A 17,999-nucleotide genomic window follows, 5' to 3' on the forward strand; every position below is an offset into this window, starting at 1 on the left:
GCGATGCTCCTACCAATTGGCTCCGCGGTAGCCCCGGCTCCACTTCGGAACCGTAGAGAAACTGCTACGAGTGCTCTCGGCTGCGACGGAGGGCAACGACGTCACTACTGGCGCAGCCAATCGCGCGCTTTCTATATATTTTTTTTCTCCCGCATGCGCATGGTGTTGCGCCGGAGGAGTATATGGCTTGCGGGCGACAGACGTTGGCTAGCCGCTTCGCTGTAAAAAATCCTGCAGCCGGACATTTCTTGCGCTTTCATATACTTTTGACAAAACAGGCGGAACTGATACTTGGCGATAACTGGATATTTGTTTTTGGTTGCCTCCTTTGAAGATAGGACATACGCAAGCAATTTTCAACTTGCCTGGAAACAGTGCCCGTAGTAAAAGATATGTTGATAATACGGGCGAGAGGAGTTGATTTTTTTTTATTTGAATATACTGCAGGCCCTTCACGGCCCGTGCAGGAGTGGTACATAGATGCAATAAAAAATCATAATTACAAGTCAATACACTGAATGCAGTTAATAAAAGAGTCGATGTTATTGCAACACACAATATCGTTAGTTAACTTGTTCCATTGGGAAATGGCCGACGGAAAAAGGGAATGCTTGTGAACATTAACACGACTTGGGGGAAGATAGATTGTTTTGGAGTGATTAAGTCTGGTTGAACGTTTTGGAGGATCTTGCAGGTAATGAGAACGTGCTATTTGGAAATGACCATGGTATAATTGATAGATGAATTTTAGTCGCGAAATTGCTCTTCTCTGCGAGAGGGGTTTTAGGTTAGCCCTTGCTAGCAGACCCAAGACACTGGACTGCCTTTTGTAGTCCGAATATACAAACCTAATTGCTAATTTTTGTATGCGTTCTATTTTATTGATAAGGCATTTTTGATGAGGGCTCCAGATTAGATCAGCGTATTCTGGGCATGGTCTTATTAGTGTTTTGTACGCATTCAGTTTGAGGTGTGGGGGCGTAGCGCGCAGTCTCGTTTTAAAAAGGACAGTTTGCCTATGGCTTTTTGACACATGGTCGAAATATGAGGCTCCCAATTAAGGTTAGGCGTGAGTTTAATGCCTAGGTATTTTACCTGGTTGCTTTTGTTGATTGTTGACCTTCCGATCGAATATGAAAAGTTAAGCGGGAGTTTCTTATTTGTGAAAGACATGTAATGTGTTTTTGATGTGTTCAGTTTCATGCCCCAAGTGTTGCACCAAGAGTGAATTGTTTGAAGTGAATTATGAAGTTCTATCTGGTCTTCTTGGTTGTGTACGACTGTGTACACGACACAGTCATCAGCAAGCAGGCGCATCTGAATTGAGTTTTTAACGCGAAACTGGATGTCGTTTATGTGCATCAAGAACAAAAGTGGTGCCAAAACTGATCCTTGAGGTACTCCGGAGTAGACATCGAGTGGTTATGAAAGATTATTATCGATTGAAACGCTATGTTTACGATTGGTTAAAAAAACTGTTGATCCAGGATATTATTTTATTACTAAAACCGAAAGCCGATAATGTTGAGATTAAATCCTGGTGAGGAACTACGTCAAACGCTTTAGAAAAGTCTAAGAAAACTGCATCTAATTGGCCATCGTTATTAAGTACGTTAGCTATGTCATGAGTTAACTCTGCTAGTTGGGTTATGGTTGACAGGCTTGATCTGAAACCATGTTGTTGTTTATATAGGAGTTCGTTTGTTTCTAGGTGAGTTATTATGGCCTTAAATATTACGTGTTCCATTATTTTGCAGCATGAGCTTGTTAATGACACTAGACGGTAGTTATTTAAATCTAATTTAGAGCCCGATTTATGTATTGGAATTATTGCAGCCTTGCGCCAATCGTCTGGTAGCACTGATATTTGAAGAGAAAGAGTGAATATTTTAAATAGATACTTTGATGTCCAAATTGCGTACCGACTTAAGAATGAGTTAGAAATTTGATCGGGGCCGGTAGATTTCTTAATATCGAGCTTATGCAATAGAGACAGTATGCCCTCTTCACTTACAGTTAATTCTTCCATTGGTATTTTGACATCGTAAGGTGTTAAAGCAGCATTTGTAGCATGTTTCGTAAAAACTGTTTGAAAGAAGTTATTCATTTCTTTTGCAATGTGTTCAGGATCCTGAATAACATGATCCGAGATTTTGATTTGCGTTATTTTTTCTCGTTCATCTGACAAATATCGCCAGAATTTGTGAGGGTCATGTGCCATGAACGAAGGTAATGTAGTGTCGAAGAATCGGGCTTTTGCTTCCGATATCTTTTGTTTGAATGTACCGATAAGATCGTCTGACGTGCACGTGGTTCCCTTTTTCCGCCGTCGTTTTATTTTTCTTTTTAGTTGGATGATTTCACGTGTTACCCATGGGTATTCTCGGTTAACGCGTTTCTTTTTATTAGGAATGAAGGTGTTTTCGGAGTACTTAACAATATTTCTAAAACGCGTCCAGAGTTCTTGCACATTTGTTAGTTCAATGAATGAATGAAACTGGAATTCTAGGAAACCTAGTACAGCTGGATCATTTGCGCGTGTGTAATCTTTGAAGTATATAGATTGTGGTTTTTTGTGTTTTCGCGTCGTTGAAATGGGACAGGTTAGAATAAGCGCTTTGTGGTCCGAAATGCCATTCTCAATGGACACGGAAGATCCTTCTAATGTATCACTTATAAGAACTAAGTCAAGTAAAGATGATGATGTTGAAGTGATACGGGTCTTATCAGTCACCATTTGGCTCAGTGAAAATGTAAATGCCAAGTCTAGTAGTGATTCTGAACTTGAGACATCACGGCCGTCATGCGAGCGGTTGTTCCAGTCTATTCCGGGAAGGTTAAAATCCCCGGCAATAATAAGTTTTGATCTAGAATTAGCATGTTTTGCGAGGTAATCATGAATCTGATCGATGAAGTCCGGAGCTGCATGTGGGGGCCGATAAACGCCCCCTGTAGTTATGTTCTTGTTACAATATGTTATTTTGCACCATAAACTTTCATGGTCCGGAATGCCATCAAGTTCTAAGGACTTTATATTATTTTTAATTGCTATCGCGACACCGCCGCCTCTTGATCCTCTGTCCTTACGGAGCAGTTTGTATGAAGGAGGAATGACTTCAGAATCACGTACACCAGGGTGAAGCCACGTTTCTGATATTATTAAAATGTGAGGTTGATAAGACAGGATTAGGTTTTCTAATTGATCAAATTTATTTACCACACTTCGGGCATTTAGGGAAAGGATTCGTAGAGTTTTGGTACTGGGCTGTCATTTGGAAACTTTCTTGTTTTTAGAGGATTTCAGCGAAGTCGAAGTGGGAAGGGACTGTTCTGAAAGACTTGCTTTCTGCGGTAATTCAGTCCTAATATTCTTCACTGGGTCCCAAGTATACACTTTTTCATCGATTCTCAGTTTGTCGAATGTTAGCCTAACTTTTGCTCCGTTTGCCCTTTCATTTACCGCTGAATGCCACAAGTGCGTGCGCATTTCCCTTACTCTCTTAGAAAAATCTTCGGAAACAGTTAATGGTGTGCCTTTCAGTTTGTAGCAGCAAGATAAGATTTTGGTTTTTTCGGCGTGATCAAACAATCTAAGGATAATCGGACGGTCTCGGTTACTTGTGCGGATACCTATCCTGTGAGTCCTTTCAAGGGTTTTCACTTCAATGCCCAGCGTTTCCTTAAAAATGTTTTCTCTCACTATCTTTTCGAGTGAAGCTATATCTTCGTTAGGTTTTTCCGTTACGCCGTAAATAATCAAGTTGTTCCGTCGACTTCTATTTTCTAAATCGTCTAATTTCAATGCCAGATCTTGGATTTGATTTTTCGTGGTGTCATAATTATTTTCACATTCGGCCAACTTCTCTTCGCAATACTTCAGTCGTTCCATGTCATTTTCAATTGCGGCAAGCCTAGTTTCCATGCTATCAACTGTTCGCTCAACCTTTTTCAAGTTAGTTACTAGTTCTTTTAACGTTTTGTTGGTTTTAGATTGTTCTTTTAGAATTTGTTTCAGAAGGTCGTTATTAGGACGAGTATCCGATTCCGAGTCTGACGTCGGACCGGGGTTAAGCTCGACATCGTCCGATGTTAGTAGCAGTAGCTTAAATACATCATAGCACTCAACAATCAGTACAGCAAGAATGTGTGGACTTGGAAGCACCGTCAGCGTTACATCATTGTCCCGCAAAGAGGGTACAGAGTAGTTACTGACTTGCACAACGAAAAGAGCAGGAATAAGCATGGTCGTCTGGTCGGTGCCACCAAGTCCACTGAAGCGGGTGGGGTCATGGGTCGGGTTTATGTACTGCCGAGTGCCTGACAAGGTTGACGTGACCGCATCCGTGACGTGGTCGCTGCGTAGTTGGAGGGCGTCGATCGTGATCGGAGTCTGCGCAGATTTGTTGTCCCTTGCTCTGTCATCCGAAGCCACTGGCATTGTTCCGTTTGCGTGCATATGTGTGGCCTGCCCGGTGGTGAGGCTGCTTGGCCACAGCGCAATCTGCACAACGAAAAGAGCAGGAATAAGCATGGTCGTCTGGTCGGTGCCACCAAGTCCACTCCTTACTTATACGTCGTATTCAGCAGTGTTGGCTCCAATCTTGAAATTTCCTAGAGTCTCGCCGAGAGCCCCGAATAGTCGAGGTACTCGATTACACTTAGAAAGGCTGGTAGCTGATTACGACTGGGGAAGAGGATGTCTTCCTGTCATGAACATGGGAGCCCCAGACTCTAGGGAATTTCTTCAAAAACGAATAGCCTGACGGCTATTCACCACCTCGGGCCTCCTGATCCGCCTCAACTCCGCTTTTGCTGGGCCACCTCCTATGGTCCATCACCAATCCACTCCTCCGGTAGAAGCCACTGAGCCTTCCAGGTCGGACTGCTCCGCTGTTGCCATGGCGACTTTCTACCTTTCTCCCTCCTTCTGTCTTCTTCACTACCATATCGTCAACCCGGCTGCCGCTGAGCCGTGCTCCCGCAAGGGTTGCAGAAGATAGTGCCAGCCTTTCCTCCTTTCCCTACAAGAACTACTTCTCTCCAATATTTGGGAATTTGCAGTGAACAGGCGTGATTTCTACAGGAAAGGGACGTTTCTCGCGATGTGTTAAAGAGTGACCATCATCCAAAAAATGCATGATGAGCCTGCTGTAAGGAAATCCATGAAAACCATCAAAAATATATTGCGCTGTTTTGCTGATGTCCATACAAGTTCTGAAAAAAAAAAAACTCGGTGCCTATTGGAGTATTGTACAATGGTGGGAGACTCCGAATTTATTTTGACCACCTGGGAATTTCGACGAGCACCTAATTATTTCAAAGTATAGGAGCGTGTTTCACATTTTGCCACCATCGCAATGCAGAAGCCACGGTCGGCATCGAACCAACGACCTCGGGCTGAGCAGCACAACGCCATATTCACTAAACTGCCGCGGTGAGGGTAAAAGGTATATGTGTGTACAAATGACAGCCAACCAGAGGATTAGAAAGAGCGCAGAAAAACAATTAAATAAATATTCATGAGCTGGAAGAAATACGAAATTCGAAGTACGTAATTAAGATTTCATCTCAATAAAAAAAGTAATGAGAAGAACTATAGAAGGATGGGCTAGGCGGTCTTGCATATATTAGAATTAACTTATATTTACCACGGCAAAGCAACCGCGCAAGTTGCAGTGGGTGAAAGAAAAAATCTACGATTCCCGTCCCTCGCCCCTCGTTGTGCTCCCTACACATGCAATGCCCCGTAGATCAAAGAAACTAGTCTTGCATGTACCTCGCTTCTTTCGAGCCACACGCAGTTGGTCGCAAAAACCCTTTGCAGGAAGACTCGAGAGTCCTCGGCAGCGCTCGGCAGCAAACTGAAGCCTGCGGTGCCGACAGACCCGTCCCAACCGTAAGTGCACTTGCTATATTGTTAAATATAAAAGACAACAAAAGAAAACAAATGTTGTGCCTAACGTCTCTTGACCAGACCGCGCCTTGTTTTATTCCTCAGAGACGAAATGAGATTAAAGTGAGGGAAGCCCGCATCATCAGGTGGATGGCGGGTTAAAATCAATAAAAAATAAAACAATAGGGCTTGAGAAGCCATACCGCAAGTTTGTAGGATAAACAAACTGAAAAAAAGATGAAAAATACCCAGGACAGTTGTGCGGCCGTGGTTATAAAATTAGGTGGATATTTTAAATGAAATTAGGAAATTAAAAAGGCATGGCGTAGCACGGGAACCCTCGTCTTCCGCTCCTCGGTGATTTTTATTAAATGTTGTAAAAGGAAGAGAGAAATATAATTATGAAAAGAAAGGAAAAGAACTGGGGAATGTATAAAAAATTAAGATGGGAAACAGGAAAGATAGAGAAAAAATGACAAAAGGGAAGGATTAGGCAAAGTAAATAACACTAAAGGATTGAAAAACAACAAGGAAATAAATAAACGCAATATAATCACGGGAGTACTAAGAAGTTCAGGTCGAAAAGACTGACAGTTTAGTGTCGACATAGAGTACCATCGGATGAAAGCGTGACATGCAATTTCGGCGCGAACTGTTGCTTTCTTTTGACGAAACATAACGCCCAAGAAGAACAAAAGTGCAAACGACACTTGTCTGCCCACTTGCGGTGTACGAGGTGCGTCCAGTATTGAGGACAACGCCGTGCGAAGCCTAATAGTGAGCTGGCTTGTTTGGTCACTTTTTCTTGCTCTTTTAAACGCGAAAGCGGGAAAATGTCGCAGAAAATCTGGTGTCGGTGACAACGTCGGCGGACTTGTCCGTGAGCGAAAATTTTCGTATATATTAAAGTGTATGTATACGCCACGCCTTGTTTATGAAATGCGGTATATGCGGGCTATATTGCCATACCATTCTATCACTAAAGTTGTTCATACCTTGTCTTAAATTCTTGAGAAAGTTTCTGCTCGGGATTTGAAGCATCATAGACAGCCCACAAACAAATGCCAGGAATCAAAACATTGACAGCGCATACCCTTTTTGTTACATCTTCCCAGACTGAAATATTAAAAGTGTGAAACAATAACAGAAACCTGAAAATTATGTAAATATTTTAGCGCGGCTATGCTCTTTTCCCGGGATCGGCCCATGCAAGAGCTCGCCTTCGTGCGTATACCGTTAGGCGCCAGCGTTTCTCGGTAAACATTAGGGTTACGTAAGCTGCAGTTTTCGGGAGGTGTGAGAAGCAGTCGGGGATCTTCATATGCTATCGCGTTCTACTCTCAAAGGCTAAGCTTCAGCGTTCGCAACTTTTTAGTACATGGGGATGATTTTTTTTAATACCCATTTGAAGAAGAAAGAAGAAATTCCTTCATGTCAACAAATCTCGATTCCTGCTCCGTGATATCGACGTAAGAGGCCACGTGTTTGGTAGGCAGTGAGCAAAGGGACTGGCGTCACGGGGCGTTGGCTTGCTAGAATTAGTAAAGGCAAGGCGCGGAAGAACAGGGCTCAAGAAGAACACACACAACAGGACCGGCGCCACTCGAGGGTGGCGCCGGTCCTGTCATGTGTGTTCTTCTTGAGCCCTGTTCTTCTGCGCCTTGCCTTTACTAATTATAGCATGAACGAACTAGCCCAAGCAAGAGTTTTACTTTAGCTTGCTAAGGCTGGCTGCGTGACGTAATGTTCTCTTCTAACTTTTTACGTGCTCCATGAAGAAGAGGCGCTATTTTGTGCAACCCATTAGAGAGCACGGCTCAGCGCCAAACGTGTGCGCGTGATTCCACCGGAGACATAGACGCAAACGCAGGCCACCGCGTCTGGCTGCCACGAGGACTGCATTGCGTGTCGAAGCGTGGCGGCGTCGAGATGGCCCAGCTACATGCCCGCGTGAGTGTCGAAGGACGCTGGCGGGCGTTCACAAATCAGAGAGGGAGACACGACGCAACCAGTTCCCGCAGACGTCGGGCGAATGCTGCCGATGCCGAAGATCGCACGAATGCTCGAGGCGCACACTAATGCTTATATTTTTGTAGGCCGACGTGGCTTACAACCACGAGCCGTAGCAACGTAACGGTACTTGGCGCCACCGCCGCCGAAAAGATTGAACGCGGACCGTCTATTCACCAGTCCGTGGGATCAGCTAAGAGCCAAAATACTGCAGCAGTGTCGCGATTGCCGCAACAGCTGGGCGCGTATATTTGCTCAGCCACGCTCAATATGGCCCGTGTTTCCGAAGTAAAAACTTCACCGACTTCAGGCCACGCCAGCCGTACAGTTTGAGCCGATGTCGTTCGCGTTCAGCCGTATGCAGGCCTAGCACAGCCGCCGAGTTCGTAGGTCTACTTCTGGCGAACACAATCTGGAGCTTAAGTCATTAGGACGAAGAAAACTATTGTTATGATTCAGTTTTGACAATGGGGATTTGAACTCAACTATTGTTCGCTTCGTACATCGCACCATCACACGGCGCACTATCAACGTCGGTACGTTGCCGTTCTCGAAGGATACCAGTTGGACTCGCGGGCGCTTCCTGGAATGAACTTTATTTGTATACGCGTTCATCCAAACGCATTCTTATGCTGACACACTATAATTTTCGCATTATGTTCTTTGCGTGCTTTCCCAAACGGGAATCATGTTGTGGTCCCTTCGATACAGCTGCGTAAACAATCGACTCGCTCAGTTGCCAATGGTGCTAGTAAATAGTAACTGGCTGGGGTTTTTTAGAGCGCAGCTCTTTGGCGTCCGTTCCTGGGTTTCGCGTCGGCGTTGTCGTCGTCGTCGGCCTCGTAACAAGCTCGCCGAGGAATCTGCTCCGCCGCCGCCGCGCATGCGCGCTGTCGGCTCTCCGGGCGAGGGAGGATGATGGAAGGGAGGAGGAGAGACTGTGGAGGAGGGCTGGCTACACAAATGGCTCTTTGGCGTCCGTTCCTGGGTTTCGCGTCGTCGTCGGCGTTGTCGTCGGCCTCGTAACCAGCTCGCCGACGAATCTGCTCCGCCGCCGCGCATGCGCGCTGTCGGCTCTCCGGGCGAGGGAGGATGATGGAAGGGAGGAGGAGAGACTGTGGAGGAGGGCTGGCTACACAAATGGCTCTTTGGCGTCCGTTCCTGGGTTTCGCGTCGTCGTCGGCGTTGTCGTCGGCCTCGTAACCAGCTCCGCCCCCCTTTCATCGCCCCAGCGCTAGCAGCGACCGACTGATACCGCTTTCGTGAGTCCGCTACCGCACTCACGAAAGACGTCGTGCACTTCCTGCAACTCGCATTAACCGTCCATCGATCCACACCGATGTTAGTAGTGGGGGACTTTAATGTTGACATAAAGACAAACAGCAATTTCCTAACACTTATGCGGGAGAACATCCCGTTCCTCTCGCTCGTAACGCGTCCCACGGCTGTGACAACCTCGCGAGGCACTTGTATAGATCTCGTCTTTGAGAATCAAGCATTGGTGTACCAAGTCGAACATATATCAGTCTATTTCTCCGACCACAAAGCTTCCTTCATGACTGTCAAGAACTGTTAGTGCAGTCTTTCTTAAAGGAATACGTGTGAAAAATAAAAAAAAAAATTCTGTGATAGCGCATACATGTGTTGCTCGATTTCTTTGCCTCAATCTATCGAAAAGGTGAAACAGCTTATTTGCTGCGCTCAAATTTCGCATTAGGAAGTAACGTAATCGTCGGTAATTTTTTGGTCATAAAAGTGCCTGTTCTCTAATTGAGAAATCACATATGCGAATCCCCTAACCAAAGTATACTTTACAGAACTCACGGATTTTGTGCATGAAAACAGTACGAATTATAAATAGGCAGCGACACCGCATACACTACTGTCTCCCGGTAGTCGTTTCGAGGGGGTCCGGCTGCTCATATACCAGCCCGATCCTGAGTTCCGTGACAGTGCCTATACGCACGCAAATTCGTGTATTTTGTTAAGTTTTGACATATTTGATGTCACCGAGTTGCGATTAGCATTATACTTGAAGCGCACGAGGAGCAGTTGCTGCACGTACGATGTCTGACCTAATAGTTTTGCTGAAACCCGCAAGATGGAGAGAAGTAAATTATTAAGTGAAAATGAGACATCCACCCAATCGTAGCAATTGCTACAAAGGAAAACCATACGGGTTCCTCGAAAGAAAAGCCACGCAGTTAAAGAAAAATTCGTCCTGGTCCGGGACTCGAGCCCGGGACCACCGCCTTTCCGGGGCAGCCGCTCTACCATCTGAGCTAACCAGGTGGCTAGCAGAAGGCAAGATAGAAGATGGCAAACCAGCTGTACCGCGCACAGGCCCAATAACCGGCCGTTATGAACGGCGGGGTGCTGCCGGAGGTGGTCATCACCTTGGTTTGTTGCCGTCCCAGATTCACGATGGAGCGCAGCGTTGGCGAAACGTTGCCGACGCGGACGAAAAAAGGAGCCACGAGTGGCGCTGTTCGCGAAGCGATGGTCGAGGCTCCTGGCGGCATGGAGGGTGCCGATACCTTCGACGACTGGTAGCGCTTGGGGTCCTGTCAGAAGCCTATGCCTTGCCCGCTTGCTATCGCTGTCATTGCTTCGCCCTTCGAGGGACATTGCAAAGGAATAAGATTTGCGAGAGACGCTTAAGGACCGATTTACGCGTTGGAATGCGAAAGCGTTATAGGCCCTTCGGTGAAAAGTTTATTTCCGCGCGTTCCTTGTAGGCGGAAGCTCTCGCCTGCGTTCTAACTGCACCTCGGTAAGGCTGAATCAAATCGCGTCGAGCGCCTCAACGGGCTTGTTTGCCCGCGTGAGATGTGACGTGTGCAATGATGTGCCCACACTGGGCCAAAGCCTAGGTGGCTTTGACTGGCCACACCTTAATCAACCGGAACAGCGGAAAAGCGTGCACGTCCGTGGCGTTGGCTCGTCTCGCACCCGGACGCCCAGGTTCGATTCCCACCGAGAGCGAAATTTGCCAAATTATCTTTTTCCAAGGTAATAATTCACTTTGTTCACAGGAACTTCCTTGAGAAATGGGACGTCAATCTGAACATGTTGTGACGTGTATTTACTCTTTGCAACGTCAGCCGGTTTGGTACCATCTTTCGGACACGTCGATGGATTTTCGAGTATTGGGACATGTAATGTTTTCGCATTAAAAAGGAATATAGTGCACAAGCTGCTACTGCTTCTTAGAATACAGGTTTTGTTTTCGTGTTATGGACCACTTGTTCCGAAGGAAGGGTCAACCAATTTTTTTTCCTATTGCTGCAGAACATTAGCGTTTCTTGGGCTCCGCCGCAGACCTGGCTTGCAGAACGATGGCTCTATAAGCCTGCCGAGGTACGCAACAATACCGTATTTACTCGAATGTAGGCCAGTACTTCCTTTTAAAGAAATAATTTGTGAAAGTAGGGGTTTTGCTTAGGCTCAGGGTAGTGTTTCGGCCGCAAGAGCCACACACTGCCGACTGCGGAAATATTAATGCCACGATGCGGAAAAAGATTTCGCAGATTTTTGAGAACACAACGAGAAAGGAAAACTAGGTAACCATGGAGATAACGCGAGCGAAGGTTAAGTTTAAGCTTCACCTATCTACTACGACACGCAATCAATCAATCAATCAATCAATCAATCAATCAATCAATCAATCAATCAATCAATCAATCAATCAATCAATCAATCAATCAATCAATCAATCAATCAATCAATTATTGCGCTAAGACAAATGTGGGGATGACGACATGCCTACTTTGCTTACGTAGTCAACTGTGTCGCGGCGGCATGATATATCAAATTTCCACCGGTTTAAAAGTGCAGGGGATTCCGAAAGTACAACAGCTCGATAACGCTGCTTCCTGCATTCACGGTCGAATGCCTTTCTTTTTTTCTGGCTCAGCTTAGGTTAGTGGAAACATCTGTTTATTTATTTTAATGCGCTGGCACTCGGAGTGCCAGAGTAGAAAAAAAGTGCGTGTGCGTGAAGTGTGGTAAGCCGGCCACGCGTTGCATATGCATAGAAGAATGAGAGGCACAAGTGCGTGATTTTCTTCGGGTTGTTTGCGAACAGTTTCGGTCGGTGGACCGATTGAAACTGTTTGACACACAAACCCAAGAAAACCAAGAATTTGTGCTTCCTTAGCTTTTAAATACGTTTGGCTCATTGAAGTATTCAGTCGCTATATATATAAACTAGGAGACAGTGAACGTGGTTGAAATCACAGTTCCGGAACCTGAAAGAGATGTGACATAAGGCTCTCACTCATTTCTCACGCATTTTCCGCTATATCACCACTGAATTTTTCACCTTCCGAATTTCGGGCGTTGGCCTAGAATCAAGACTTGCCCAGATTCGAATAAATACGGATACAATAAAAAAAATGTATAGGGCAAGAGCAAAAGAAACTCAACTTTGCGGCGGCACACTACATTGCCACGTAGAACTCCTGAGCACGAACGCTTTTAGTAAAAATTGAGTTCGTACTATGGCGGCTCTATCGGAGTGCAAAGTTTTCTGGCAATTTCTTCCGGCGGCACCACATTCTGTGCCGTGCAGACGAATGCCGGTGAGCTGGAATGCGCCGGCCTTCCTCTGCAACGTATGCACTCATGTCGACGAGCACGCAGGTTTCAACTGACGCTAGCGTTACGCGTACTCGCTAGTATATTGTACTCTGGGGTAGGATAGGGGAATGGGGGGGGGGGACATTTTAGCGTTCACCGTGATCATGAGCATGCTTTTATAGGTACGGCCGCCAGGTCACGACACAGTTTCTTCACGCGTTAAAAGCATTTTTGGTACCATTCCAGTGTGCACGCACCGTGAAACGGAAATGCGGCAGGAATTTTGCAGGCCGCCCATTAGAACGCAAAGTATAGTGTATGATACAAGTGCCTAATGGTGCTTTCTTCTCATCATGACAAGCGGTAAAACGAATGGACGTTCAGGAGAATCGAGTTTGTTGATCTACGGACAGACTCGCGTTTCGTGCGTTTGTCTGCTTTCCGTTTCTTTTGTCAAAAGAAAAAAAAATATCTTCCTTGCCTTTGCTCTTTTATTTCGACTATATATTCCTGCGTTCCATATTTCCCGCACATTTTTTTCTTATTTTCTTTGCTTACGTTCATTCGTACGCTTGCAGTGTTTAGAGCTTTTAGCTACAATAATGCTTCGATAGACAACAAAAGAAGTTTCACTTTCAATGGTTACATTGGCAATGGTGGCAATGGTACTTTGGCATCACCTCCATTGGTACTTTCGCAATGGTGTCTCCAAAGCCACATAATTCCAAGTTTGCTAGTGTTACGCACGCCGAGCGTAATCCTGTGCCACTGGCCCCGTAAAAGAAAACTTGGCTATTTGGCGGTTTTCCCAGAATCAATTAGCGTCATAAAATATTTTAATCTTCTTTTGGAACTTCCAACACATACACCTTTGCGTTCTAAGTGAGCCAACATTCCGTTAAAGACATTTTAACGAACCTCTTAGGGACTCTAGAAGTAAACATGGAATTATGCTTGTCAGGTAGGTTGCACCTCAAGAATTGCAAATAGGTCAGTGTTATCTACATCAACATCTGCGTGCTTCGTGAGAAATGCATTGACGAAGGAAAGTGGCTGACGCCATTTCAACCTTTCTTCACTAGCTTCCCGTCGAGCGACGTGTGTCGCCAGTTGGCAGTGTCGGCAAAGTGCAAGTAGCAAGCTTTCACAAGAAAGGAAACATTACTTTGAAAAGTCAGCATATATACAACCTGACATCTGCGGGCTTTTCTGTATAAAAGGGGACCCTGATCCATTTAATAGCTCGAAATTTGTGACATCACATTGACGTTACCAAGACCCTCGTTTGATCGCATCGTTTGGTCATAGTCTTGCTTTCACTACGCCCAGTTGTGATCGACTTCTCTTTGCCCAAAAGAGCAAGTATATAATAGTTCAATAATGATCGCGCAGTATGAGAGTGAGTTAGTGCTTTACTATAGCGTCCATTCTGATCCAACGATGTTCCGCGTTTGTTATTTGTGTAACTATCTCTGCTTGTTTCAAATTGCAGCTCGTCGCCACGGCTGGTCGGTGTCCTGCTCGCCATTATTGTGCTTCTCTGCGTGGTGCCCTACATATCCTCCCTGTTCCGTACGTTGAACTGCCCAAAAATCAGTGTTTTTTGGTTCCTGTCTTGCTATCACACGCACACACAAAATAAACAACAGGAGGTCCAGTGACATTTAGTTTCTGTCAACTACGTCAGACAGCATTTTATTCTTGATAGCTAATTTCTTTTCCTCATATGTAATTTTACAACTTCACTATATCAGCTTCGCTGGTGCTTCTGAATTTGCTTCGACAATGACAAAAGTTTAATACCAATAAATAAACAATACGATCTCCTATAGTGTAGCCTTCGCCATGCGTTGTATTTCTGTCAGTATTCGAGCCTTGTAGTTCTTTCCATTGATGGCTTGCATAGTTTACATAGGTACGCTATCTGTTCAGAATGTATCTTTAATCGAAAATTGTTCGTTATACGGCAAGGACTACAATATATGCTTATTGGGATACAGTGCCTGCAATGGACAAAAATAATTCTTGCTGTCATAATTGTAGTTCAGACATTATCTTATAGGAATGATTTAATTACCTAACTCGAAAATATACTCAGCCCTTAGGATGAAAGCTTTAAACTTTAGATCGAATACATTCCATTGAAATCAGTTCGGCGCTTTTCTGTTTAGAAAAGTCCTGCTATACTCTTGCCTTAAAGTATGGAAAGCTTAATCCTAACGTAAGAAAAAATAGCTAATGCATAGCGTACCAGTTGCTACGTGTTTTTGCGTTGGCCTGGCCGGGTTGGATTACAGAATGGAGTCGCCGGCCATATCGCAATCCTCTTGTTTCATTGGACGGGGTACGCCGGTAGTTGACATGAATTCGTTGAAAACATATTCTCCGTGCCGATCAAGAAGCGTCTGGCATATTACACAGCTATGTTTCATGCTTAGCAGGAAACGAAGGTAGCGCAACCAGGAAATTAGGCATGTAATGCCCGGAGTCACGGTACAGCTCTCCAAGAGGTTAATAGCCTCACTGAAGCGTCGATGGACATAGATCGACACTGCTATCAGTGCCGTTATCGCGGGGTGCCACTATGAAACTAGCGACGGCAGGCGCATGCGCACAGAGCGCACAGAGCGCACTTGTTGTCCGAGCATCATGTGTTAGGCTATTCGGGCAAGCTCCATATCGCCCCTACTGCTTATCTCCTTCCAACGCAAACATGAATTTGCACATGCGTTATTGCGCTGATATTGCTTTAATTAAGCGGTAGTAAACAATAGATGTGCTAATAGACATCAGTGCTTGCACCGGATTCGTTGGAATAGCTCAGCAGACGATGCTCGGAGGCTAGGATGTTCTGCGAGCGTGCGCCTATATATCCTTGCTACTTTCTCAGGTGCGCTCCGCAACCCCGTGGTTAACGACGTGCCGGACAACGCAACCACAAAATTGAAAAAAAAAATGCTTGGAAAGCTTTACGTTGAATCGTGATTATTACGTATGTCTTCATTTTAGAATGAGCAATGAAGCCCCTTCGTTAGGGGCATAGGCAGCGCGCTAATGGAAGATGCGCAAATGTAGTCATTGCACTACGTTTGTGACGGGGGGGGGGGGGGGGCGCTTGTAGTGAAAACGTTAACACATGCAGGTCTTGTGTGTAGGCAACTTCTCTTTACAATGTGTCCCTACAGTGAGGTGTACGAGTTTTGTACCAAAGCTTTTTTTTTTCAGTTCTTCGCTCCGCGCTTCTAACACATAACGACAATGTTAAGTTTCGGAACGCGGGCAGTGCTTGATCTTACTTCTGCTCGCTCTCTGTTGCATGCCCTATGTATAAAATATGCTAAAAACATTTAACGCAATTCATACATGCAGAAGAGAGCGTGCATGCCGGTGAGCCATTGCGCAGTGATTCCCTGCGTAGTTTTCACGCGTGCGTGCGCGAACTGGTTTCTTCATTACGTACATGAGGCTTTGCTGCCCTGTAGAATACGTATAATATATGCATCACGTACGTGACGCAGCCCTCCTATTCCATTCACATGAACGCAGTTTACATACTCCTTGCCTGTCTATGTAAATTCGGCCACTAAATATAAGTAGTGTTTCATGTATATTGCGTTGACAATTTCTTTGTTCTTTACTTTTCTTGATGTCCTTGTCCCTACATTTCATTATGTCTTATGCTCGGTGCTTTCCAACTCTCACCAATAAACGGTAGGTGGCGGGGCTCTTACAGGCACTCGAATCTGTCTCATGCCCCTTCACCCTAGACAATGCATACCTAAACAAAGAATAGCTATAGGGATGGATGTGGTTGCTCTTATGTATTAATAATTGTGCGCTAAGTTTGCGAATGTCGTGAATTCATGTTTAACACACCTGACTATTTTTGCAGCCTCCTCTTCTCCTCGTCTGCGTAAGTATTTTTATTTTTAATTTCTTAAACTGAAGCTTTCTTTGAACACTTCCCTGAAGCTTGGCGTGCCATCGCTGGCTGTCCCGCCGAGTACACGTTGTCCCTGAAAAAAAAGAAGAGGAACCACGTAATCGATGGCGTGTTCCGAAACCGGGCACCAAAGCACAGCAGCACAATATTCTTGTCATTAGGCTGCAGATGTATTTTGTTTTACAGCGAAGCTACATATAGGACTAGGATCACAGGGTTTCGTTGTCTCCGTCTCTAAAAACTCAGCCAATGACAGCGGAAGGCGGATGCCACGTGCGCAGCTGGGTTCCTTCCACCACCCCGAGATGGCGCCCGCCTCTGCCCACTCGCGGCAGCGGCTGCGGTGGCCGTGCGGGGGGACAGAAAACAAAAGAGCCAGAATGTTCGCCTCCGCGGATAGCGTTCGCCGCAAGCGTTTCCCGGTAGAGATTACGGTTTCATAACTGCAGTTGCCGGGAAGCGGCAGCTGTAGCATACGAAGCAGTGAGTGACGTTGCTACACTTTCATATGTAAAATACCGCGCCTATTATGTGATTTCATTTGTGTTGTCATAGCGGTATGGAAAGGCCACGCACATTTAGTACAACCGAAAAGCAGCGGCAACACGATGAGTGGCGACAGGACGCAGCGGTACCTGCCCAAAGCAAACCACGAACGAGTAAGACGTCTGAGGAGTAACGCGAATACGATGAGCGACGAGAGGAGCAGCAATGTCAATATGCACAAGGGCGTCGTGCTCGGGCTCGGCAGGACCCAGTTCAAGGCTACGTCACATTGGTCTATCGGATCAGGTGATACCATAGCTTCCCTAACAAACCACCTGTACCGCGTGGATTGGAGCGCGATTTTCTTTGTTTACTGAAAACCACAGGTACACATGCGAGAGAGAAATCCGAGGACACCTAAGCCCTTCTTATGAGTTGTGAATACGAAAGCATTAATGTCCAGTTAAACGCCACTGAGCAGTCCTTCGAGTTATGAAGTCCTTGCGGGCAAGCGAGCGCGTTGAGAGTTTGCGGGGTTAAGCAACGCGAGAATATTACAGGAATCCGAAACCGAGAGCGAGGGTGACGTGGCGTCCCAATGGTGCCCTCTCTCCTCACGCAATACCTGGCGCGATAGATCAGCAGCAGGTGTTCCCTCTCGCAAGCTCTGCTCCGTCGAGGCCGGAACCAGCAAGCGCGAACCAACGTCACGAGCACGCGATTACAGAAGTGACAGCTCGCTCGCTGTTAGCTAACGATGAAAATAGTTTTGGTCTGAAGAAGAAGCCGAGGAACTCCCGCCGTCATTTATTAGCGATCATACTGGCGGAACCCCAATTACGAAGCTTAAGCGGGCACAGCTGATTGCGATGGGCACGCTATGTTTAGTGAACTTTTCTAGTGGCGTTCCTGGTGTCGTAGTGATGGTGCTTTGTCGCATATCGCCGCCAGGGCAGAGGATGGTCTTGCGAGAAGCATTTGACTGGTCTAAATCTAGTCCGTTTCTTTTATTGTGATACACGTTGTCGTATTGCCGGCTCACCCAAAAGTCGCATAAGACGACTCCTACAGTGCATGGCATCTCCA

General features: G+C 45.8%; 1 protein-coding gene across 1 annotated transcript in view; it reads left to right on the forward strand.

Moving 5' to 3' along the window:
- Nucleotides 1-5,357: 5,357 nt before the first annotated feature.
- LOC135907526 (uncharacterized) overlaps nt 5,358-17,999 on the forward strand; it is a 29,045-nt gene continuing 16,403 nt past the window's right edge. The window contains exons 1-5 of the mRNA XM_065439218.1: nt 5,358-5,434; nt 5,825-5,896; nt 11,195-11,263; nt 13,977-14,056; nt 16,377-16,397. Of these exons, the coding sequence (XP_065295290.1) occupies nt 5,358-5,434; nt 5,825-5,896; nt 11,195-11,263; nt 13,977-14,056; nt 16,377-16,397 (319 nt within the window). The remainder of the gene's footprint in view (nt 5,435-5,824; nt 5,897-11,194; nt 11,264-13,976; nt 14,057-16,376; nt 16,398-17,999) is intronic.

The sequence above is a fragment of the Dermacentor albipictus genome, chromosome 6 (genome assembly GCF_038994185.2).
Source record: "Dermacentor albipictus isolate Rhodes 1998 colony chromosome 6, USDA_Dalb.pri_finalv2, whole genome shotgun sequence".
NCBI lineage: Eukaryota > Metazoa > Arthropoda > Arachnida > Ixodida > Ixodidae > Dermacentor > Dermacentor albipictus.